At 42.8% G+C, this 25,732-nt stretch overlaps 1 protein-coding gene across 3 annotated transcripts in view; it reads right to left on the reverse strand.

The window, feature by feature from the left end:
- The window catches only part of LOC121288099 (centriolar coiled-coil protein of 110 kDa-like), a 64,065-nt gene that overhangs the window by 12,572 nt on the left and 25,761 nt on the right, over positions 1-25,732 (reverse strand). For all 3 annotated transcript variants that reach the window (XM_041206421.1, XM_041206420.1, XM_041206422.1), the window contains 4 exons: positions 21,556-23,224; positions 16,022-16,149; positions 11,118-11,295; positions 9,227-9,345 (listed from right to left, as the gene is read on the reverse strand). In XM_041206421.1, the coding sequence (XP_041062355.1) occupies positions 9,227-9,345; positions 11,118-11,295; positions 16,022-16,149; positions 21,556-23,224 (2,094 nt within the window). The remainder of the gene's footprint in view (positions 1-9,226; positions 9,346-11,117; positions 11,296-16,021; positions 16,150-21,555; positions 23,225-25,732) is intronic.

The following is a 25,732-nucleotide window of genomic DNA, read 5'->3' on the forward strand; positions in this document are numbered from 1 at the left end:
GAAATGTGAAACTCAATCCCAAACCACTGTGAACACGCCTACTTCTGGTTTAGCTGTGACAGGTTTAGAGGTGTCCAGGTAACCCACCAGGGAGAGACAGGCCTGTAATTATAACATTTAAATGAGATTCCATCCCTCAGATTTTGGGAGCGATTGGAATATAACATCTCTAAGCTGGCTTTTCCAGGGCAGGAGCTGACAGATCCAGCATGGAAGCCCCGTTAAATTTAATGAGCAGACTTTATTAGCATTTTTACTCAATTTACTCCATTAATAATACAGGAGGCCTTATATATTATTGTGTTAGTAATCTCTCCATTAGTAAGATGGTCTCTTAAATAGTTTGCTGCTTCTAAAGGAAGAGTTAAATCCTAATTTTGCACTACAGATGATCCAGGAAAGGGATAGAATATATTATTTAATTTGTACTAGCCTGAAATTCTCAATAAGATTCTCATCATGAGAATATTCTCCAACAAAACCTACAAGGGTGCCAAGTTTATAGAGGCAATTTTTCTGGATATTTTAGGCACTTAAAGTGCCTCCAAGGTTGCCAAGAGGCAGTCTTGAGCTGCAACTCCAATTTAGGCTGCATTTGATGCAAGGGAATATCTCGGTAAAGGAGTCGAAGTGCATGCTATAAAGAGCTGTATAGAGGCTCATTAAGGGGTTGACTGTCGGCCAGATCAGTGCTTGACCTAATATCCTCTCCTAACAATCATCAATACAATAGGAATAAGCATGTCATTGCTGAGGACCTTGAGAGTTACTTAAAGCCATCTCAGCTTTCACTGTTCACTTGCTGATGGAAGTTTGAAAAAGACTTGTGACACATGGGAGACTTTCTGGGACAACAAATTCAACAGCACCATCAACATTTAATTTGGAAATTCTCTGAGGGCTTCACTTAAAAACTGAGAGTGCTGCTATTGTACCTTATTAGGCACTTTATAGGAGTCATCAGAAAAAAGGGAGTGCTTGGCTATAGGCACCTTGTCAGGGGTCCCCCTCGGTCTGGATGAGGAATAGGTCAAAGGCATGAGGCCAGGCACAGTAGCACCAGCTGCTGCACGACAGAAGGACATGAGGCCTTTCCCCCTACCTCCTGTGGGTACAGGACCCCCCTCTTCTGCCAGGATCTTCAGTGCTGCATCCAAGAGCATGTGCCTTCTCTCTCTGTCTCCGAGCCATCCTCAAACCTACCACCGTTTGCAAGTGAATGCGCTCCACACCTTCAGTAGAAGTGGGTGTGTGGGGTAAACATATACTGCTCCACAAAAATTGCTTCCAATCAGTCTTTGAATGCTAAACCTGTAGTTCTTTTAGCACCTCCAGCCAAGTTCAAATTATGATATTCAGCAATTCAGCTCAAAATTCTGATCAAAAACCGAATTGTCAAAACATCTGGTGTCTATTAGCACAGCCTGAGTACCTGTTTTCACCCTTTCATCAAAATAACCATGGTTGGATTTTGACAGCGCATCTTTATATTTAGGATTGAATTCATATCATCTATCACTTGTGAAAAAAATTCATTCAGATGACATCATAGTATAGCACCACCACTTTTTTTTTGAGTTGAGAAAACTATGTTCACTATGTTAACGGAAGGCGTACAATTGTTGCAAACAGAATCTGTAATAACATGAATGCTGTGCAATAAATATGACCACAAGACTTGCTAAGACTCATTCATGAAAATCACTCAAGACTTCTGATCAGTCTTAGTAATGGAGGTATCATATCAGGTGCAGGTTCACATGGCCCCTATTATGATGTATTCTTATTGTTAATTACTTGCTCCAATCCAAAGGTATTTTTGTAAACATCTAAATGATTATAATAGGAAGGATTATAGATAGTTGGAATGCTATATGGCTGTCATACAAATGAGGGGCTTGAGGGGTTTGAAGCTCAAAGCTCAGGTTTACTGGCAGTGGTTCCATCTTATGATTATAAAAATTGTCTCCCTCTCTTGCATATCACCAAACAGTAGAATTCTGTGTTAGAAAATAAGATACATCATTAATATTTTTTTGAAACTCACATGCATCATCGACTTCTTTGAATATTTTTAAGGTAGAGGTGGATAGATTCTTGGTAAGCAAGGGGGTGATAGTAACCTACTGCCGATAACCTATCAGATCAGCCATGATCATCTTAAATGGCAGAGTAGACTTGAGGGGCTGAACGGCCTACTCCTGCTCCTTGTTCGTATGCTCTTCAGGAAAAAAATTGCTTTTAAAATCCATCTTTAACAACGAATAAAAAAAGCACGAGTTCCTGCTTATCCACACTCTTCAGTCTCAGTGAAACCCTCTGTAACCATACAGATCAAATCCACCGTTAATACAGGCCTGAGAGAGAGAGAGAGAGAGAGACAGAAGAGTGGTAGGGAAGAGAGTCAGGGGCTTAGAAAGTGAGGGTGTGGATGGACGGTGTCACATGAGGTCCTTGACGGCTGACAACTGTTGCAAAGATGTCTCAGGGAGCTCCAGAATTATTGGAGTGAGATCAGCACACAAAAAATGCCCCAAACTATCTATAATGACACAATGAACAACTGACAGCAGTACCCACGAATCATCAAAACTCAAGCATATTCGGGCCTTTATCCTGCCCTGGATCGAGAATGGTGTAAACCTTGAATGCTGCTTGGCCGATTGGCCCACACGCCAAGCATAAATGTGCATGGCCATGTAAAGTTTGCAATAATTGCACGTTTAATGGGCTTAATTGCCCTTTTAATTGTCGGCAGGGGCTCGCACCTGACACCTTCTCATGAGTTTGGGTCGGGCACATGCCTACTCAAGCTCCGTAAAATTCTGGTCAAGGAACACTGATGTGGGCATTGCTGGCCAGGTCAGCATTTAATTGCCCTCGAGGTGGTGCTGGTCAGCTTGCTTCTTGAACCGCTGCAATCTATGTAGTGTAGGTACACCCACAGTGCTGTTAGGGAGGGAGATCCAGGATTTTAGCCCAGTGAGAGCGAAGGAATGACGATATATTTCCAAGTCAGGATGGTGAATGGCTTGGAAGGGAACTTGCAGGTGGTGATGTGCCTTTTTGGCAGCTGCCCTTGTCCTTCTAGATGGTAGCAGTCGTAGGTTTGGAAGCTGTTGAAGGAGCCTTGGTGAGTTGATGCAGTGCATCTTGTAGATGGTACACACTGCTGCTACTGTGCGGCAGTGGTGGAGGGAGTGAATGTTTGTGGATGTGGTGCCAATCAAGTGGGCTGCTTTGTCCTGGATGGTGTCAAGCTTGAGTGTTGTTGGAGCTGCACTCATCCAAGCAAGTGGAGAGTATTTCATCACACTCTTGACTTGTGATTTGTAGATAGTGGGCAGGCTTTGGGGAATAAGGTGGTGAGTTACCAGTCACACAATTCCTAGCCTCTGACCTGCTCATCGCCACAGTATTTATATGGTTCAGTTTCTGCTCAATAGTAACCGCCAGGATGTTGATAGTGGGGCATTCGATGATGGTAATGCCATTGAACATCAAGGGGTAATGGTTAGGTTCCTTCTTGTTGGAGATGGTCATTGCCTGGCACTTGTGTGGCATGAATGTCACTTGTCAGCCCAAGCCTAGATATTGTCCAGTCCTGCTGCAATTGGATATGGACTGCTCCAGTATCTGAGGAGTTGCAAATAGTGCTGAACATCGTGCAATCATCAGTGAACATCCTCACTTCTGACCTTATGATGGAAGGAAGGTCATTGATGAAGCAGCTGAAGATGGCTGGGCCAAGAACACCACCCTGAGGAACTCCTGCAGTGATATCCTGGAACTGAGATGACTGACCTCCAACAATCACAACCACCTTCCTTTGCGTTAGGTATGGCTCCAACCAGCGGACAGTTTTACCCCCGCTACCACCCGCCCAATTCCAATTGATTCCAGTTTTGCTTGGGTTCCTTTATGCCTCACTCAAGGGCAGTCACTCTCACCTCACCTCCAGAGTTCAGCTCTTTTGTTCATGTTTGAACCAAAGCTGTAATGAGGTCAGGTGGTGAGTGACCACAGTGGATCACAAACTGAGCGTCATTGAGCTGGTTATTGTTCAACAAGTGCTGCTGTTGATGACCCCTTCTATCATTCTACTGATGGTCGAGAGTAGACTGATGGAGTGGTAATTGGCAGGGTTGGATTTGTCCTGTTTTGTGTGTACAGGACATTCTTGGGCAATTTTCCACATTGCCAGGTAGATGCCAGTGTTGTAGCTGCACTGGAACAGCTTGGCTGCTCCAGTACATCTGGAGAGTGCGAGAGGAGGACCCTGGGACAGGCAGTCAGCAGCACCTAGAGGAGAGTGTGAGAGGAGGACCCTGGGACAGTCGGCAGCACCTAGAGGAGAGTGTGAGAGGAGGACCCTGGGACAGGCAGTCAGCAGCACCTAGAGGAGAGTGTGAGAGGAGGACTCTGGGACAGACAGTCAGCACCTAGAGGAGAGAGTGAGAGGAGGACCCTGGGACAGTTGGCAGCACCTAGAGGAGAGAGTGAGAGGAGGACCCTGGTTCAGTCAGTCAGCAGCACCTAGAGGAGAGTGTGAGAGGAGGACCCTGGGACAGTCAGTCAGCAGCACCTAGAGGAGAGTGTGAGAGGAGGACCCTGGGACAGGCAGTCAGCAGCACCTAGAGGAGAGTGTGAGAGGAGGACCCTGGGACAGACAGTCAGCAGCACCTAGAGGAGAGTGTGAGAGGAGGACTCTGGGACAGGCAGTCAGCACCTAGAGGAGAGTGTGAGAGGAGGACCCTGGGACAGTCAGCAGCACCTAGAGGAGAGTGTGAGAGGAGGGCCCTGGGACAGGCAGCAGCATCTAGAGGAGAGTGTGAGAGGAGGACCCTGGGACAGGCTGTCAGCAGCACCTAGAGGAGAGTGTGAGAGGAGGACCCTGGGACAGTCAGCAGCACCTAGAGGAGAGTGTGAGAGGAGGACCCTGGGACAGTCAGCAGCACCTAGAGGAGAGTGTGAGAGGAGGGCCCTGGGACAGTCAGCAGCACCTAGAGGAGAGTGTGAGAGGAGGACCCTGGGACAGTCAGCAGCACCTAGAGGAGAGTGTGAGAGGAGGACCCTGGGACAGGCTGTCAGCAGCACCTAGAGGAGAGTGTGAGAGGAGGACCCTGGGACAGACAGTCAGCAGCACCTAGAGGAGAGTGTGAGAGGAGGACCCTGGGACAGGCTGTCAGCAGCACCTAGAGGAGAGTGTGAGAGGAGGACCCTGGGACAGTCAGCAGCACCTAGAGGAGAGTGTGAGAGGAGGACCCTGGGACAGTCAGCAGCACCTACAGGAGAGAGTGAGAGGAGGACCCTGGGACAGTCAGCAGCACCTAGAGGATCTAGTCTATTTAGAGAATCTAGCATTTAGTCTATACTCAAGTAGAAGTAAAGGTAAAATAAAAGCAAGGGTTCATATTCTATTTAGTTAAGATATGTTCAGAGAGCTCAGTCCCGTGATTTGCACATCCTGCGCTATGTGGGAAATCCTAATTGCTCCTGACAGTCTGGATGACCATGTGTGCAGGAGGTGCCTCTGACTGGAGCAACTCGAGCTCTGGGTTTTGCAGCTTGAGCGGCAGCTGGGGGCACTGCGGTGCGTTCATGAGGCTGAGGGGCTCGTGGATAGCACGATTCAGGAAGTGGTCACCCCGCAGCTTAAGGTAATGCAAGTAGAGAGGGAATGGGTGACCGCCAGACAGAAGAAGGGGACCAGGCAGGTAGTGAGGGAATCCCCTGAGTGCATCTCGCTCGCAAACCGTTTTTCGACCTTGGAAAATGGAGAGAGTGACGGCTCCTCTATGGAGGCCAATCAGAGCCAAGTCCATGGCACTGTGGGTGATCCAGCTGCTCAGAAGTGGGGAGGAAGACATGTGGAAGGGTAACAGTGGTAGGGGATTCGTTAGTGAGGGGAGTAGACAGGCACTTCTGCGGCCATAGACGTGACTCCAGGATGGTGTGTTGCCTCCCAGGTACCAGGGTCAAGGGTGTCACGGAATGGCCGCAGGGCATTCTGAAGGGGGAGCATGAACAGCCAGAGGTCGTGGTCCATGTTGGGACCAATGACATAGGAAGAAAAAGAAATGAGGTCCTGCAAGCAGACTTTCAGGAGTTAGGTAGGAAAGTGAAAAGCAGCACTTCAAAAAGGTAGTAATCTCCAGATTACTCCCAGTGCCACACAGAAGTGAGTATAGAAACAGAAGGATAGAGCAGATCAATCCGTGGCTGGAGAGATGGTGCAGGAGGGAGTGCTTTAAATTCCCGGGGCATTGGGACCCTTTCTGGGGGAGGTGGGACCTGTATAAGTTGGAAAGCTTGCATCTGAACAGGAAACATAGTCATAGCCTCAGCCTCCAGGGCTATGGGCCAAGTGCTGGAAAATACAATTGGTGTAGTCAGATCTTTGTTGACCGGTGTGGACATGATGGGCAGAATGGCCTCCTTCTGTGCTGTAAACATCTATGAGGCTATGGAAGGTGCAGCAAGTTCTGGAGCACAAGATTTTTAAAAATTCATTCAGAGGATGTGGGCTTTGCTGGCTGAGCCAGCATTTATTGCCCATCCCTAGTTGCTCTTGAGGTGGTTCTTGAACCACGGCAGTCCATGTGGCGTAGGCACACCGACAGTGCTGTTAGGAAGGGAGTTCCAGGATTTTGCACTGGCCCCCAGATGTTAGTAAGAAGGATTTTGCAGGGTCGGCAGGGCTGAGTTTGCCGTTGTCGTTTCCGGTGTTTAGGTCGATGCCGGGTGGCCCGTCCAGTTTCATTTCCTTTTTGTGACTTTTTAGCAGTTTTGATACAACTGAGTGGCTTGCTAGGCCATTGCGGTGGGTCTGGAGTCACATGTAGGCCAGACCAGGTAAGAGCGGTAGATTTCCTTCCCCAAGGGGCATTAGTGAACCAGATTGACAATGGTTTCATCCAGATTTTTACTGAATTCAAATTCTACCATCTGCCGTGGAGGGATTTGAACCCACAGCATTTACCCTGGGTCTCTGGATTACTAATCCAATGACAATTCCATTGCGTCATCGCCTCCCCATAAGTCTTCAGTGCTATTCCAGAATGTTGTCAGGGCCTGAAGCCTTTGCATTATCCAGTGCCTAGGGCTATTTCATGATATCACATGGAGTGAATCAAATTGTCTGTGATGCTGGGGAGCTCCAGAGGAGGCCGAGATGGATCATTTACTTGGCACATCTGGCTGAAGACTGTTGCATATGGGGACATTTGGGGAGCCTCCTCCTCCAGTGATTTGTTTAATTGTCCACAACCATTCACAACTAGATGTGGCTGGACTACAGAGCTTATGTCTGATCCATTGTTGTGGGATCACTTAGCTCAGTCTATTGCAGGCTGCTTTTCGCTGTTTGACATGCAAAGAGTCCTGCGTTGTAGCTTCACCAGGTTGACACCTCATTTTTAGGTATGCCTGGTGCTGCTCCTAGCATGCCCTCCTGCACTCTTCATTGAACCAGGGTTGATCCCCTGGCTTGATGGTAATGGTAGAGAGGGGGATATGCCAGGCCATGAGGTTACAGAATGTGTTCGAGTACAACTCTGCTGCTGATGGTGGCAGCCCACAGCTCTTCATGGATGCCCAGTCTCGGCTTGCTAGATCTGTTCAAAATCTATCCCATTTCACACAATGGCAGTGCCACACAACATGATGGAGGGTATCCGCAATGTGAAAATGTTACTTAATCTCCACAAGGGCTGTGCGGTGGTCACCCCTACCGATACTATCACGGACAATGCATCTGCAGCAGGCAGGTCAGTGAAGATAAAGTCAAATATGTTTTTCCCTCACCACCTGCCACACAGCTAGCCTAGCAACTATGTAAATTAGGGCTCAGCCAGCTCAATCTGTAGTCGTGCTACCAAGCCACTCTTGATGGCACTGAACTCCCCCACTCAGAATACATTCTGCACCCTTGTCATTCTCAGTGCTTCTTTCAAGCGGTGTTCAACATGGAGGAGCACTGATTCATCAGTTGAGGGGAGGCGGTATGTGCTAATCAGCAGTTGGTTTCAGAAGAGGCCCTTTAGCCCATCGAGTCTGCACCGACACGTGAGAAACACCTGACCTACCTACCTAATTCCATTTACCAGCACTTGGCCAATAGCCTAATAGTCATTTCCTTTGCCTATGTTTGACCTGATGCCACGAGACTTCATGGGGGCTGGAGTCAATCTTAAGGACTCCCAGGGCAACCCCATCCCGACTGTATACCACTGTGCTGCCACCTCTGCTGGGCCTGTCCTGTCGGTAGGACAGGACATATCCAGGGATGATGATGGTGGCGTCTAGGACATTATCTGTAAGGTATGATTCCGTGAGCATGACTATGTCAGGCTGTTGCTTGACTTGTCCGAGAGACAGCTCTCCCAATTTTGGTACAAGCCCCTAGATGTTTGTAGGGAGGACTTTACAGGGTCGGCAGAGCTGAGTCTGCCGTTGTCAGTTCCAGCACCTGGACCAAGTGCTGGTAAATGGGATTAGGTAGGTAGGTCAGGTGTTTGGTCTAGCTTCATTTCTTATTGATACCACTGAGTGGCTGGCTAGGCCATTTCAGAGGGCATTTAAAAGTCAACCACATTGCTGTGGAGTCACATGTAGGTCAGACCAAGTAAGGATGGCAGATTTCCTCCACTAAAATGGACATTAGTGAATCAGATGGATTTTTATGACAATCGACAATGGTTTCATGGTCATATTAGACTTTTAATTCCAGATTTTTATTGATTGCTGTGGTGAGATTTGAACTCAGGTCCCCAGAGAATTAAGAGCATTACCCTGGGTCTCTGGATTACTAATCCAGTGACAATACCATTATGTCACTGCCTCCCCGATATGTACTGATTAGCCAGAGAGCTCCACTTCTGGTCTTGGCCTTCCTGGCTTCCGTCCAGTGTGAAATGCTGGTCAAAAAGGCCACAGAAAAGCTTTACCGATGCTGAAGTGCTGATTTGAGTCCCATTTCATGTGAGATTGAGCCAATGTTCAATACAGCATCTGCATTTAATTCCACGTAGATTTTAAAACTGAAATTGGAGCATTCATACATCAAACAATATACAAGAGGCATGACTATAAACTACAGGCAAAAGACCAACTCTAGATTCGAAGAAAAACAAATATATAATAAGCATATTGAATATTCCAGCACACTACTTCTGCAGTCTAGGAATGCGAATAGATCACAATGAATTATTTAATACTATCTCACCTGTGACCTTCTACTCCGTGGCCTAAGGAAACAGGAAGACTGCATCTCATGTACTTCTTCATCCCCAGCTCTCCATCGACTGAAAGAAGATTCAGCACTAGCCGAATTACTGGTAAATGCTGGAAAAGAAAGTTGGCACACAATGCAATTCCAAAGTATTGGGGAAATGTAAAAAAACCAAACAGCCACCATGTCACAGTATACAGTCTTTTCTGTATTTGCAGCACATTTCTCAAAGACTATGTAACCAAACATTCAGCCAATCTATCAAGGGATTTCATAATGTAGCTTGGGGTAAATATGTTTTTTTTTCCAAAGTTCAGTATCATAAGGGGTGTGCAACAAATGCTGGCATTGTCAGTAATGTTCCCAGCCCATGGAAGAGTATCAAAACATCCAAGTCATTTACCAACAATCTTTATCTAAGCCAACAGAAGCCTTTGCACTAAATACAGATAAATGCATTGCGGTGGACAGGATGGGAAAGACAGACCGAGAAGATGATTGAATTGACTATAACACTTCAACTCTCATTAACTGTTGTTCCACAATAGCTGTACCTATTGATTCTCTCCAGCTTTATTCTATTATATTCATAATAGCTCATGTTACATATAATAGATACTTGGTTTAGAATAGTTTGAATGCTTTGGAAATTTGCCTTATGAAGGATTGAAAATGTCTATCTTTCAGAAATTACGTTAAACAAATATCAGGTTTCACATATTCGAACTTTGTTTGAAAGAAAGAAGATGCTTTTATATAGCATCTTCCATGTTCTCAATATGTCCCAAAGTGCTTCATTGTCAAGGAATTACTTCCAAAAAATAAATTGCAGTCATTCTTGTTTTGTAAATAAACAGCAGCTAATCTGCACATAGCAAAATCCCACAAAGAGTAAATGAGATAAATGACTTGTTAAAAAACACCACCAAAGCAGGTTAAAGGATAAATTTGACCAACGAACTAGAAAAATACCAGTATTTTCTTTACCTGCTGCCATAAGGTCTTTACGTTTCACTGAAAAAAAGAGATATGTCGAAGCTTATGGTCTTGCACTCATCAGGACACTTAGCAAGAATACCAGCCATTTGCTGACTCATTCTTCAGGGCAATGTCTTGACTAATCAGGGTCAAGCTGCCTGGTTTAAATTTCAAACAATATGCAGGCAGTTAACAATCAGTCACCATCAACTGGTGCTTTCCCCAGGACAATGTCTCTACCAGAGTCTACTTGCCAATCAGCACACTCTTCACATAAAATATTGTTTTCCCCTATATTAGTATTCTTTGCAAAGAATGCTGAGTTTAAAATGAAAAGCTTCAACATGTCTCTTTTTTCAGCAACACTCAAGTTCTGTACTGCCAAACAACCATTTGTTTATCTGAATAAGTGGATTGGGCATTGCTTTACTGTCTCATCTGAAAGAGGATACCTCCAACGACATAGCATTCTCTCCAAACTACATTAAAGAATCAGCTTAGCTTATGTTTTCAAGTCCTGGAGTGGAGCTTTAATACATTGTCTTCTGGCCCACAGATGAAAAGTGCTCCCAAGTGAGCCAAACTGATATATTAAACAACCATACCATACTGATACTCACACAAAACCAACATATAGTTGGTACCAGATAATCTGAAGTCATTGTTGCTCTAATAAAATTGACATTCAGTAACTTTAAATTAAGCAATATATATAATAGAGCGAAGTGATAATTTTGTGCTTAAAAAAACAAGATAATTTGAATTAAATAAAATAGCTTCCTCTAATTCAAAGTTCAGTTCAGTATTGACAAGGGCTTTTTAAAGATTGTTTGTTAAGATTCAAGCAACAATAAAACCTACTGTGGCTTAATGTTTTAATGCAGTATTCTCTTGAAACTCTGATTACCAGTGTTAGGAGAAATACTGGGTCGATGGCCATCCACTCCATTGATCAGAGATAGCATGGGGTAGTTTTCATTTATTCGCCTCCAATCTAGAGAAGTTTCTTTACTCGAGCGACTTTCAGATGATTCCATCACAAAATTCCTTTGCTCTCTAAATAGTCTTTCTTGCTCTTCTATTTCCTGAAAAGCAAAAATTTTTAAAAATCAACTACATCAAATTTTATTCTCTGCAAAAGATAGCAAAAGTGAGTCACTATTACTTCTCTCTGCATGAAAGCAGGTCGGTACCCACTCTTTCCATTAGTATTTTGTTATTGATGGTCAGATTAACCCTTTTGACCCAAGTAACAACAAAAGGCAATCTTGAAACCTGCAACATTAATTACAAGACAAATCAAGGTCTAATTCAATAAAAGAGGCATTTGTTATCTTTAAACTTTGCCAGAGGAACACTAAGACGCAGTGGGAAATTTCCAGCTGCTTATCTTTAAACTAGCATTTTGCTCTTTACTAGCATTGATGCCAAGCCTTAAAAAAAAAATTCTCTCCATTTTACACGATAAAAAGCACCTTATGAAGGAGAATGTGATTCCTTTCGATTGCTTTGTACTGCAGGGTCATTTCCTAGCATCAACATCGACAAACAGCTGTACATATTCAAACCCATTTATGATAGATTTTGAAAAGGAAATGTGAACATATGTAACACTTACAGAACAGTAGCACCTTTGAAACATATGGTTCACTGTCACTGGGTCAAAAACCCAAAACTCCCTTCCCAACAGCATTGTGGGTGTGGCTATACCACATGGACTGCAGCGGTTCACCACCACTTTTTCAAGAGCAAGGGACAGCTCCTCAATTACAGGTTTCATATCTTTGTCCACACATTGTAGAGGTGGGGGGGGAATGTTGGAGAACCTTCTTGAGTCTGTTACAGGGCCAGGATACGGGAGGTAATGTATAGATCCAGGATGGACACAGTCCATGGGTGGGGAAGGGAAAGGGGTAAAGAGGCTGCCCTGGAAAGTTCTTCCCCATCAAGCTTAAGGTACCCCAAAAGTTATCAGTGTCTGAACTATTTACACAAACTGTCCATCGAGAGGACTGATCCTCAATTGTGCAATTTCCTGCAGGCTTCATTTTTATGGATGAACAAATCTGGGTGATCCTGATGCCTGGGGAACACATCAACACCTTAGAACAGCTAGGAACCCCCAAGAATGGCATTTGGGAACTCTCTCTTGGAGGAACCCCGGAGAACATAATCGGAAAATAATGAACTAGATTTTTAATTGGTACTGAATAGTAACATACAAATTCGGGTGAGTAGGCCACTCAACCATTCAAGCCTGCTCCCCCATTCAATGAGATCATGGCTGATCTGAATGTAACCTCAACTCCACAATCCTGCCTACCCCTGATAACCTTTTACCCCTTTGCTTATCAAGAATCTACCACCATCTTTTGAGAAAGAGTTCCAAAGACTCTCAAACCTCAGAAATAGTTTCTCCTCATCTCTGACCTAAATGGGCAACCCCTTATTTTTAAACAGTGATCCCCTAGTACTAGATTCTCCCACATAGGGAAAGACCCTCTCCACATCAACCTTGTTAAGGACCCCTCAGGATCTTATATGTTTCAATCAAGTCGCCTTTTATTCTTCTAACTCCAGCGGTACTCTGTCCAACCTTTCCTTATAAGACAACCCACCCATTCCAGGTATTAGTCTGGTAAACCCTCACTGAACTGCATCCAATGCATTTACATCCTTGCTTAAATAAGGAGACCAATACGGTACCCACGATGTGGTCTCACCAATGCCGTGTATAACTGACGTAAAACCTCCCTACTTTGGTATTCAATTCCCCTCACAATAAGTGATAACATTCTTTTAGCTTTCCTAATTACTTGCTGTACCTGTATACCAGCCTTTTGTGATTCATGCATTAGGACACCCAGATCCCTCTGCATCTCAGAGCTCTGCAATCTCTCACCATTTAGATAATAAGCTTTTTCTTTATTCTTCCTGCCAAAATGAACAAATGAACAATTGCACATTTGCCCACTTTATACTCCATTTACCAGATCTTTGCTCATTCACTTAACATATCAATGTCACTTTGTAACCTGCTTGTGTCCTCTTCACCTTTTACTATCCTACCTTTGTGCATTGGCAAATTTAGCAACCATACCTTTGATCCCTTCATCCAAGTTATTTATGTAAATTGTAAAAAGTTGAGGCCCCAGCACTGATCCCTGTGGCACAGCACTCGTTATATCTTGCTAACCAGAAAAAGACCTATTTATGCCTACTCTCGGTTTCCTGTTAGCTAGCCAATCTTCTATTCATGCCAATATGCTACCCACTACACCATGCGATTTTACTTTTCACAATAATCTTTGATGTGGCACCTTATCAAATGCCTTCTGGAAATCCAAGTACAGCACATCTACAGGCTCCCCTTTATCCACAGCACATGTTACTCCTTCAAAGAACTCCAATTAGTTGGTTAAACATGATTTTTCTCTCTCAAAACCATGTTGACTCTGCCTGATTACTCTGAATTTTTCGAACTGCCCTGCTATAATGTCTTTAATAACAGCTAACATTTTCCCAATGACAAATAAGCTAACTGGCCTGTTGTTTCTTGCTTTCTGTCTCCCTCCATTTTTGAATAAGGGGTTTACATTTGCTATTTTTCAATGTAATGGAACCTTCCCCGAATCTAGAGAACTTTGGAAAATTAAAACCAACGCATCAAATACCTCACAGGCCACTTCTTTTAAGACCCTAGGATGAAGTCCATCAGGACCTGGGGACTTGTCAGCCCGCAATTCCAACAATTTTTTCAGTGCCACTTCCCTGGTGACTGTAGTTTCCCTGAGTTCCTCCCTCCCTTCCACTTCCTGACTTACAGCTATCCCTGGGATGTTATTTGTATCCTATATAATGAAGACCGATGCAAAATACTGGTTCACTACACCTGTTATCACCTTATTTTCCATTATTAATTCCCCAGGCTCACTTTCTATAGGACCAGTTCTCACTTTGTTAACTCCTCTTCTTTAAATATGTATAGAGACTCTTAGTATCTATCTTTATATTTCTAGCTAGCTTTATCTCATGCTCTAATTTTACCTTCCTTATCAATCTTTTGGTAATTCTTTAATGTTTTTTATATTCTGTCCAATCTTCTGACCTGCCACCCATCTTAACACAACTGTATACTTTTTCTTTAAGTTTGATACTATCTTGAACATTTTTAGTTAACCATGGATGGTGGGCCCTCCCCTTGGAATTTCTTTCTCGTGGAATTTATCTATTCTGCGTATTCTGAAATATCCCCTTAAATATCTGCCAATGCATCTCTATTGACCTATCCCTTAACCTAATTTGCCGGTTCACTTCCATGCTCTCATAATTGCCCTTATTTAAGTTTAAAATACTAGTCTTGGATTCACTCTTCTCTCCCTTAAGCTAAATGTAAAATTCATTCATATTATGATCACTGCTACCTAGGGGGCGCCTTCATTATGAGGTCATTAATTAATCCTATTGTTGCACAATACCAGGTCTTGTACAGCCTGCTCTCTGGTTGGCTCCAGAATGTGCTGTTCTAAGAAACTATCCTGAAAACATTCTACAAATTCGTGTTTCTCTCTCCACAGATGCTGTCCACAGATGCTCTCAGATCTGCTGAGTTTTTCCAGCAGTTTGTTTTTATTTCAGATTTGCAGCATCTGCAGTATTTTGCTTTTATCTATGAATTCCTCACCTGGGCTACCTTTGCCCATCTGATTAAAATCCCCCATGATTCTCACCGTACCTTTCTAACAAGCTTGCATCATTTCTTCCTTTATTCTCCGTCCTACCGTTTGGTTACTGTTAGGGGGCCTGTACACCACTCACCCAAGTGATTTCTTGCCTTTATCATTTCTCATATTTACCCAAACCATTTCTACACCGTGGTTTCCTGAACTTAGGATATTCCTCTCTAATTTACTAATACCATCATTAACTAATAGATTAATATAAAATAAATATAAAATAATATAAAATTAACAGATTAATATGAAAATATAAGAAATATAATGTAAAAATGGTCTAGCGTCCTCTGGCAAGACACAGGACCAGTGCATAGTAGTCTAGTTGTCATCCATTGTATACCTGTAAAGGAACATTTTCCCAGTATTGGTCATGTAGGCCAGTGCATATTTTTTTTTACAAAAAAATTCATTCATTCCTATTTTATGCTTGAGGAAAGACATCAAGAGTCCAATGAGCCTATTTACTGTTCAAATGAAACCCTGGGCTAGATTTGAGAGGAGTCGGGAAGACTTCGTGGACCTTTACAAATGATGGGCGAGACCTGGATGCTGAAGTCACACCCTCATTTCTGACGGATCCAATTTTTACCGGTAGGGGAAAGGGAACAATACCAACAAACTTCAGTCAAAAACCTGAGACATTTACATTTTACTTGTTATTTGTGATCATTACATTCAAATCTTCATTAAGTGTCAATCTGGTAAAACAATGGAATAAGGAATTTTAAAGAAGTACAATTGTGGGAATTTCAGTAATTGTAAAGACAGACACACAATGCAGGGGAAAAGATAAAAGGGTTACAGTAGAGTAGTAGCCAGTTACATGCTGTACAACAATACTGCAATACTACAAAAAGCTTTCAACCTTCTTCCAGTGTTACAATGTCCTTCCTGTAATACAAGAACATTCTAACACTGGAAACGGTGCAAAGAGCTACCCATCTGCTGCTTAGCATTTAACATGAAAACACCACTTGCTATATTTAAACAGTAGTCATTTTATTTTATTATGTTTTGTGGATTAAATTTTGATGGCAAAACTCAAAGTCTAAAATGTATTAAGAGTTCTCCCTACCCTTCGCAATTTCTCTTGTTCCTTTTCTTGTTCAGCAATCAGCATAGAAAGCTGTAAGGTGTGTTGTTCTTCTAATTGCTTCCGCATTTCTACAAATGCCATCATCTGCTTTGTAATAAGCTCTTCATCTGAATAATGGAGCAGAAACAAAAATTAGACTTAGCCCTCTTCTAAAAATACCAATAGACCCAGATTTTGCAGTCAACAGTGAAGGAATGGCAAGATAAAAGCAAAATATTGCAGATGCTGGAAATCTGAAACAGAAACAGAAAATGCTGGAAAAACTCAGCAGGTCCAGCAGCATCTGTGGAGAAAGAAACAGAGTTAACATTTCGATTCCGTATGACCCTCCTTCAGAGATTTGAAGGACGGTCGTACAACGTGAAATGTTAACTGTTTCTCTCCACAGATGCTGCTAGACCTGCTGAGTGAACGAACAGCACTCATCACACTTTTATTCATTCATGAAATGTGGGTTTCGCTGGCTGGGTCAGCATTTATTGCCCATCCCTAAATGCCCTTGAGAAGGTGATGTCGGTGAGCTGCCTTCTTGAACCGCTGCAGTCCATGTGGTGTAGGTACGCCCACAGTGCTGTGAGGAAGGGAGTTCCAGGATTTTGACCCAGCGGCAGTGAAGGAACAGCAATATATTTCCAAGTTAGGATGGTGAGTGACTTGGAGGGGAACTTCCAGGTGATGGTGTTCCCATCTATCTGCTCCCTTTGGCTTTCTAGGTGGCAGAGGTCGTGGGTTTGGAAGGTGCTGTCTAAGAAGCTTTGGTGAATTCCTGCAGACAGTACACACTGCTACTACTGTGCGGCGATGGTGGAGGGAGTGAATGTTTGTGGGTGTGGTGCCAATCAAGCGGGCTGCTTTGTCCTGGATGGTGTCGAGCTTGAGTGTTGTGGGAGGTGCACTCATCCAGGCAAGTGGGGAGTATGCCATCACACTCCGGACTTGTGCCTTGTAGATGGTGGGCAGGCTTTGGGTATTCAGGGGGGTGAGTTACTCATCGCAGGACTCCTAGCCTCTGACCTGCTCTTGTAGCCACAGTATTTGTATGGCTAGTCCAGTTCAGTTTCTGATCAACGAAAACCCCCAGGATGTCGATAGTGGGGGAATCAGTGAAGGCAATGCTATTGAACATCAAGGGGGCGATGGTCATCTTCTTGGAGATGGTCATTGCCTGACACTTGTGTGGCATGGATGTTACTTGCCACTTGTCAGCCTAAGCCTGGATATTGTCCAGTTCTTGCTGCATTTGGACATGGATTGCTTCAGTATCTGAGGAGTTGCGAATGGTGCTGAACATTATGCAATCATCAGCGAACATCCCCACATCTGACCTTATGATGGAAAGAAGGTCATTGTTGAAGCAGCTGAAGATGGTTGGGCTGAGGACACTACCCTGAAGAACTCCTGCAGTGATGTCCTGGAGCTGACCTCTAACAACCACAACCATCTTCCTTTGTGCTAGGTATGATTCCAATCAGGAGAGTTTTCCCTCTGATTCCCATTGACTCCAGTTTCGCTTGTGCTCCTTGATGCCACACTCAGTCAAATGCTGCCTTGATGTGAAGGGCAGTCACTCTCACCTCACCTTGGGAGCTCAGCTCTTTTGACCATGTTTGAACCAAGGCTGTAATGTGGTCAGGAACTGAGTGGCCCTGGTGGAAGCCAAATTGGGCATCAGTGAGCAGGTTATTGCTAAGCAAATGCCGCTTGGTAGCACTGTTGATGACCCCTTCCATTACTTTACTGATGATGGAGAGTAGACAGATAGGGTGGTAATTGGCTGGGTTGGATTTGTCCTGCTTTTTGTGTACAGGGCATACCTGGGCAATTATCCACATAGCCGGGTAGATGCCAGTGTTGTAGCTGTACTGGAACAGCTTGGCTAGGAACGCGGCAAGTTCTGGAGCACAAGTCTTCAGTATTATTGCCTGAATACTGTCATGCCCCATAGCCTTTGCAGTATGCAGTGCCTTCAACTGTTTCTCGATATCACGTGGAGTGAATCGAATTGGCTGAAGACTGACATCTGTGATGCTGGAGACTTCCGGAGGAGGCAGAGATGGATCATCCACTTGGCACTTCTGGCTGAAGATTGTTGCGAATGCTTCAGCCTTATCTTTTGCACTGATGTGCTGGGCTCCTCCATCATTAAGGATGGGGATGTTTGTGAAAGCTCCTCCTCCAGTGAGTTGTTTAATTGTCCACCACCATTCACAACTGGATGTGGCAGGACTGCAGAGCTTAGATCTGATCTGTTGGTTGTGGGATCACTTAACTCTGTCTATCACTTGCTGTTTATGCTGTTTGGCACCCAAGTAGTCCTGTGTTATAGCTTCACCAGGTTGACACCTCATTTTTAGGTACGCCTGGTGCTGCTCCTGGCATGCTCTCCTGCACTTACGCAGGCATGGGCTTTTACACTGGAACTTGTAGAAATTAGAAATCCATTCCAGCAAGGTGCCCTCTACAAGCATCTGGGATCGCTTTGAAAGGGGCAAGCACTATGCACCTCTAACTAAACAGGCCCTGGATGACTAACTCTTCTGTCGTTCAATCTCTCTTGACTTTCACCCTATCATAGACCTTCCCTTTGTCCTTGTTCCGTCCACTCTTTGCTCAAAACCCATCACATCTCAAACTTATCCCAGTTCTGCTTCTTCCTACCCTATCTGAACTTTTCAAAATTAGAAATACTTCTACAATTGGTCCCCATAATTGGTGCTGCACCCATTTTTAGGTTTTTATTTTTATTTGCAATTCCTCTTATACCAAGTAGCATCCTAGTGAAACGCTCTCTAAAGCCTCCTATTGTGTTCAGGCCAACACTAAACACAGAAGTATTGTTAAATCTTGGCTTTTCTCTCTCCTGATAAAAATACTAACGGAATTTTAGGTTTTAAGAACTGTATAAACCAGAGATGCTTTTATGACCTGTGAAGCTGTACCCACAAATTTTTCAGCCCTTTTACAGCACCAAGTCTACTTCCATTCAAAATATGAATAATTGGACACTGAAGTTACTGGCCACTTTTTAGCTTATACCCTATCTGACAGATTTCTTTGCAGCTTCTTTTGACCTTCTAACTAATTGACTGAACCTCCTATTTTGGTGTCATCTGCAAATTTTACCACTCCTTCTGGGCTTAAAGCCAAATAATCAATACGATAGTGAACAGAAGTGACCCAGAAATGAACCCTATGTGACACCATTACCCACTTCCAACAATTCTAGAAATTCAAAACATAAGATGGCATGAATAAACTTGCCAAACGGTCATATAATTGGAAAATGGAGCTCAATGTAGATAAATGTGAGGTTGTGCATTTGGAGAGAAGAAATCACAAAGGGATTCATCTTGCAGGAAAACATTTGGCGAGTGGCAGGGATGGCGTGGGTGTAAAGAGAATTGTGTTGTCAAGTTAGGTGAACCAACCCTTGTATTTAAGATAGTGGAGTAATTATTTCATTTCAGGTGCTTCACGTGGGCATCCACATGCAGGATGTTGGGAGGAAGTGAATTCAAGTATACATACAGCAAGTCAGTCTCACTGGGCCTCCATCAAACAAACAGTCAGCTTAACTGGCAGGTCTGCTGGATAACACCCGAACAAGGAACAAGTTGGAACCACGGGCTTCGAACTTCTACACTCAAAAGTCAAAACTGAGTGAAACTTTTTTTTTATTCTTTAATGGGATGTGGACATCACTGGCAGTGTCAGCATTTGTTGGCCATCCCTAACTGCCCTTGAACTGAGGTGCTTTCTTGGCCATTTCAAGGGGCAGTTAAGAGTCAAAAACATTACTGTGGGTCTGGGGTCATGAGTACACCAGACAGGCAAGGATGGCAGCTTTAAAGGACTTTAATGAACCAGATGGGGTTTTACAACGATTGATGATAATTTCAGGGTCACCATTGAGATTAGCTTTCAATTCCAGTTTCCCCACCTTCCCCCACCCCCACTCACCGCCAGAGTTCAAGATCAGTGCCAACAAAGATTTAGAGAGAAAGGCCAATGAGCTAAACTAAGAATTAAGGTATGGCCAGTCAGAGTAGAACAGAGGGGTTGATCAGAAAAGAAACCAAAAGTGAGATTTCAACCTGCTATTCAAATATTAAAATGAGTTTTGTTGTAATTATTGTAGCAGTTGTGTGGATCTGCTTTGTCAAATAGATAATCTAAAATAAACCAGTTATTTGATTTTACACTGACCTGACCTCACCAGAGCATTCATCAATTTTACCTAACAGAAGCTTGGGAAGTCACACTGGAGAGCACATTCAAGGATTACGATTCCCAGTTCATAAAGGGGACTCACTTCCACACCTCCAGGGTTACGCTATCGTGCATGTATATATTGACCCGGATTTGGTTCTCAAGAGCATAGGAATGGCTTTATCCATTCACCTCACCTACAACTGCCTAGAGACTCTGAGGGCTGGTCAGCAGGAATTTCTACTCATCAGGCACTTCATCCTGCTTGGTGCCCTGTACAAGGGGCATCCAAGTAGCTCAAGCAACAGTGAGGCTCTTCTACTAGTGAGATTAAAGTATCCTCACTGAGGCACATACTACAAACCAGGAAGTAACAAAACAAGAAACACAAATCATATTCTATTGTACAGTAAGCAAAAGAAATCTTGAAACATACAAATGGGATAAAAGAGTAAAACAGAAAACCTAAAAAATAAATCATTTTTTAAAATTCTGCAATTTAACTTTCTTCTGAGGAAATGAGGCTCCACGCTTGAGTTAATTTTTCAGGGTGACAGAGGTTGTTCAGCACTAATTATTAGTTATTGGACTGTTAAAAACTCACTTGCCCCTGCATGCACCAGCCTCAACTTTTTCCACTGACTTTTCAAGTGGAACTGGTGGAGCAAGTGTCACAAGTTCACACCAATTAAGTGATTTCTATGCCATTTTTCTAGACAAAAATCTCTAAAAGCTCAACCTATGGAGAAGTTTGATATGTCATGTAAGTTCTGGATTCAGTGTTTAACTGTACCTGTACAGATGCCAAATGCGCTGTCAGATTTACCCTGTAATGACTGTGAGCATTGATAGCCTGCTTGCTAATAGTAGAGCAAAATCCAGGCCACTGAGAAAACTCTCAATTGCGAGGGACAAAAATCTGCTTACAGGAGAAACTGAGATGCTGACACTCTACAATTTACAAGTATTTTAAATTAACTCATCTTTCATGATGCATTTGCTGAATTCCCCATAACATTAAGCATCAGAAATTTACAGAAAATTACTTATGCAACAAAAGTGAGAATACATTTTTAAACCTTCAAGCATTCTGCACTAAGTTAACAAGTTCCCATAAACCTCTCAAATTAACAAAAGTTAACTAGGTTATATACACATCACTATTAGATTTCATTAGCATCTTAGCAAGGGAAAACACAGGACTATATAGTACTGACTGTCTGACAGTGGTACAACTTTAGAGAGGATATGGTTAGTAAAGAGAATTTAACCCTCCCTATACCTCAAGATAAAGTTGTTCTTACCTGAAGTATTATTATGGCTTTTTGAAGGCACTTCAGTTTCACTCCTGCTAACAGAAACTCGCTGATGTCTCTCCTCGCAAATCCACCTGATCTCCTGAGCATTTGAGCCTGCAATGGACCGTTTGTTTTCTTTGGCACTTAAAGTATCCAGAGCTAACTTACGTTTGGCTTTAGCTTCTATGCTGCTTTGTAGACTCGTCTCACTTTCTGAAGGCATAATTGCGAAGTCCGTTTGTTGCCTTCTATTTTGAGTTTGCAGCAGCACTGGAGATGGGTGTCTGACATCATAGGATTTGTTAAGTTCAATGGGTGAACCTTGTTTAGCCTTTTCAATAGGGCTGCTGGCCTTATGGCCACTGAGATTAAATTCATCCTGGGCTTCTAAAGGCTGAATTATTTCCTGATTATTTATAAGTAATGGAGATGTCCTTTCCAAATCATATGAATCTTTCTGAATCAAGGTCCTCAATGGCACTTGAACTTCATTACCAACTATGGGTCCAACCATTTTTACTTCAGATTTCCCAGAAGGTTCAGCACACAACTGTGAACAACTTGTTGTTGGAATGTCATTTACCCTTCCCAAACATGTTGGAATATCCTGCAGCTTCCCAGGAATTTTTTCAGTTTCTTTTTGATGGCCTGCTATTAAAGCTTCATTTGGAACTGCTCTCTTTATATCAAGATTACTAACATTTCTTTTACCTTGATGTGTCCCAGGCAACCCTTTGAACTTTTCTTTTGGGCTTAGCTCATAAGCATTCACTGGGTTATTAATGACAATATGGGTCGATGGCCTGGGTCGTCTTTGGTGCATTTTGGGGCTGCGGCTTGGTTCAGGATTGGGCAGTTTGGCATAGGATCCCACTAAGCTCTTAAGCAAGCTGCTTTCATGTTCATTTGCCGTGCTGTTTATCCAATCGTCATCGGAATCAGATTCTCTAGATAGGCCTTTTATTGACTTTGCTGGAAAGTCTACTTTTAACGAACTACATAAAATTGAAGTGGATATGCTAATTGCTGTCTTATCATACAATTCAAAGCTTTCACTGCTTGTAGAGGCAACTTGTGACTGTGAGAATGACCTTGCACTGCTTGATTCGTCAACTGTCACAGGACTGGAATTCCAAGTGTTGTTCGAAATTCTATTTCTTTCTCTTTCCCAGTCATTGATTTTAACACCTTCATTTTCTTTATCTGAATGGCTTTCATTTGCAACTTCCTTGGAAGCATTTTTACTATTGCGCCGATTTTGTTCTCGCTCAACATATTCTCTTGACTTTTTGAGCAGATTCTGAAGACTCATTGCATAGTGATCAGGAGATTCCTTTGTAGGGGATATCACATCAGTTTTTGACTCTTCTTCCTTAGGGCTCACACATACTGAAAGAGCGTTATCAGGTTGGATACTGCAAGTGGCATTAGGAAGGTCATTTATTTGAGAAGAATAAACAGACTTTTCAGAGTCTTGAATAGTAACCTTATCCTTTAAATTCAATAATGTCTGAGTTGATAGAATTGTGTCCTCAGGCTTTTCCGAATAGCTTGGGGAAACTGAAGAATGGTCAGTATGCTGTATCGTAGTGAAGTTATTTGTTGGATCATTTTTTGTTGGTGGTTGAGTAACAGGGTCTTTCATACATTCAGTGGTACTTGGCACTTTGCATACCTTTAGAAAAAAGTTTTTGAAATTATTACATTTTACATTATTGATTTTTATGTATTACCTGTTCTCCTTACTTATAAAATATGCAGTGTACCAATACTTTGGACAAAATTGTATATTACTTTCTCAGTACATTACAAAGCAGTTAATAACCGAGAATTTAAAAAATATTTTAAACTTCAAATCAGACAAAATTGACATCTTAGCCTTTTTAAAAATAAAGAGTAACCACTGAAAATAATTATAGATGAAAGCATCATCTTCAGCAAAACAGAGACTACAGGGGGTCCACTGGAAGTGGAGCATAAAGTTTAATGTTTGTTGGCAACCACTGGTAGTGTAACTATAAAAAATCCCATCGCGTAATGTTTTGCTTTTCGTATCCAAGTACACAATTGTAAACAAAATAAGACAAGCTTTCTAAATTAGCTGCAAAACAAAGGAAGTCTGTTTACCAGCTGCAATCATTACTCCTTCTGAATTGCTAACTAACCGTAGGAGTAAAATTGTATGAAAGAAAAGGAACAGCATTATTAACAATAACAAATAATTTAGGTAAACAACTAAGTGTGCAGAAGGTAAAAACAAATGTAATTACTACTCAAATTGTCAGGCCAACTCTTATGATGAGTTGCTTCATCAGGATTCCATGTATAAGTTACAAAAGAGTTATGTTTAACTCAATCATGCTAGCGCAGAAATTTCTCCATTGTGAAGATGCAAAAAATAAATCATCACATAACCTGGCAGACAGCAGAGGAATTTGGTGCAGGACCTAGTCAGGTTGGGTCTTTTTTAAAAATCACAGAAATATCAATAGAATTGGGAGTAGGCACTTGCATTCATGCCCTTGTCACAGGAAGATGACTGGTGGGATGACATTGTTCAATGGGAACAGGATACAGTAGTGTATAGATATGTTACTAGATTAGTAATTCAGAGGCCTGGACAAATATTCCAGAGAATACAATGTTAAGTCCCATCATGGCAGTTCAAGAATTTGGAAACAATCTTAAATAGAAGTTGAGTGTTGGTAAAAGTGATGACGAAGTTGTTGGGTTGCTGCAAAAACCCAGTCCTTTAGGGAAGAGAAGCTGCCTTCCTTGCCCAGTCTAGAATATACATGACTAAAATCCCACACCAAAGTCATTGACTCTTAACTGGCCTCTAAAGTACTCTAGCTCACCACTCAGTTGTTCCAAACAGCTAAAAAAAAAATACCAGATGGACCAACTCAGCTGCAACCTTGGCATCAAATCAGAACACACAGGCACAATCAGCCCTGTTGAATCCTCATCAACATCTGAGGATCGGCGCCAGTGTTACAAGAGTTGTTCCACAGGCTAGTCAAGCAATAGTCTACCAAACTCTCAAAATTAAATGCCCCAGACTCCTCTAATCACCATCCCTCAGTATGTCCTGTCCCACGATAGGCCCACCGGATGAAAGGGGAAAAATGGGGTATGGTCAGGTCAGCACTGGGAGTTCCCAACTTGAACACACTACCTCATGGGTGTGCAGTTTTCGATCAGCACAGCGGAATTGAATACCACCACAAATGGAAACTCAGGATTTGACCGGATTTTGTGGGCAACCTGAGTTCTGCCAGGATCAATCATCTACAGATGTCATTACAGTCTTACTCCGGACGTAGACACAGTAGCTCAATTCTGGAGACAAGGCGACAATGATTGCCGTTGGCATCAATACTTGAACAAGTGAGGCACCATAGAGTCCTGGTAAAACTTGAATCAATGAAGATCAGGGGAAAACTCTCCAATGACTGGAATCATATTGAGCGCACAGGAAGATGGTTACAGTTGGTGGCTAATCAGCTCAGCCCCAAGATATCACTGCATGAATTCCTCAGGCAGCATTCGAGGCCCAATTATCTTCAATTGCTACGGAATGGATGATGATTGCACTGTTCAACACAATTAGTAATTCCTCAGATAATGGAAGCAGTGAATGCCCACTTGCATCAATATTTAGACAACACCCAGGCTTGGGCTGATTAAGCAGTAAGTAATATTCATGCCTTACAAGTTCCCAGCAAGGACTATTTCTAACAAGAGGGCCTAACTACCTACCCTCGACATTCAATGGCAATATTAGTTTTGTGTACACTCCCACCCATAATCATCAGCTGGTTCAATTATAAAAATGAGATGGCTACTAGAGTTCGAGGGGCTGGCTACTCAAGCACCAGGTGACTCATTTTCAAATTCCCCAAAGTCCTTCCATCGCCCGCAATGCACAAATTAGTGGTGTGATGGAATAAGAACATAAGATATAAGAGTAGGCCATTCAGCATTTCAAGCCTAATCATTCAATGAGCATGGTTGATTTTGTAATCTCAACTCTACCTTCCCAGACCATCAATACATTCTTTAATTCCTTTAATATCCAAAAATTTATCAATCCCAGTCTTGAATATGTTCAACAACTGAGCATCCAAAGCTCTACAAAGATCCATAAGCATTTGAGTGAAGACATTTCTCCTCATTTCAG

The sequence above is a fragment of the Carcharodon carcharias genome, chromosome 15 (genome assembly GCF_017639515.1).
Source record: "Carcharodon carcharias isolate sCarCar2 chromosome 15, sCarCar2.pri, whole genome shotgun sequence".
NCBI lineage: Eukaryota > Metazoa > Chordata > Chondrichthyes > Lamniformes > Lamnidae > Carcharodon > Carcharodon carcharias.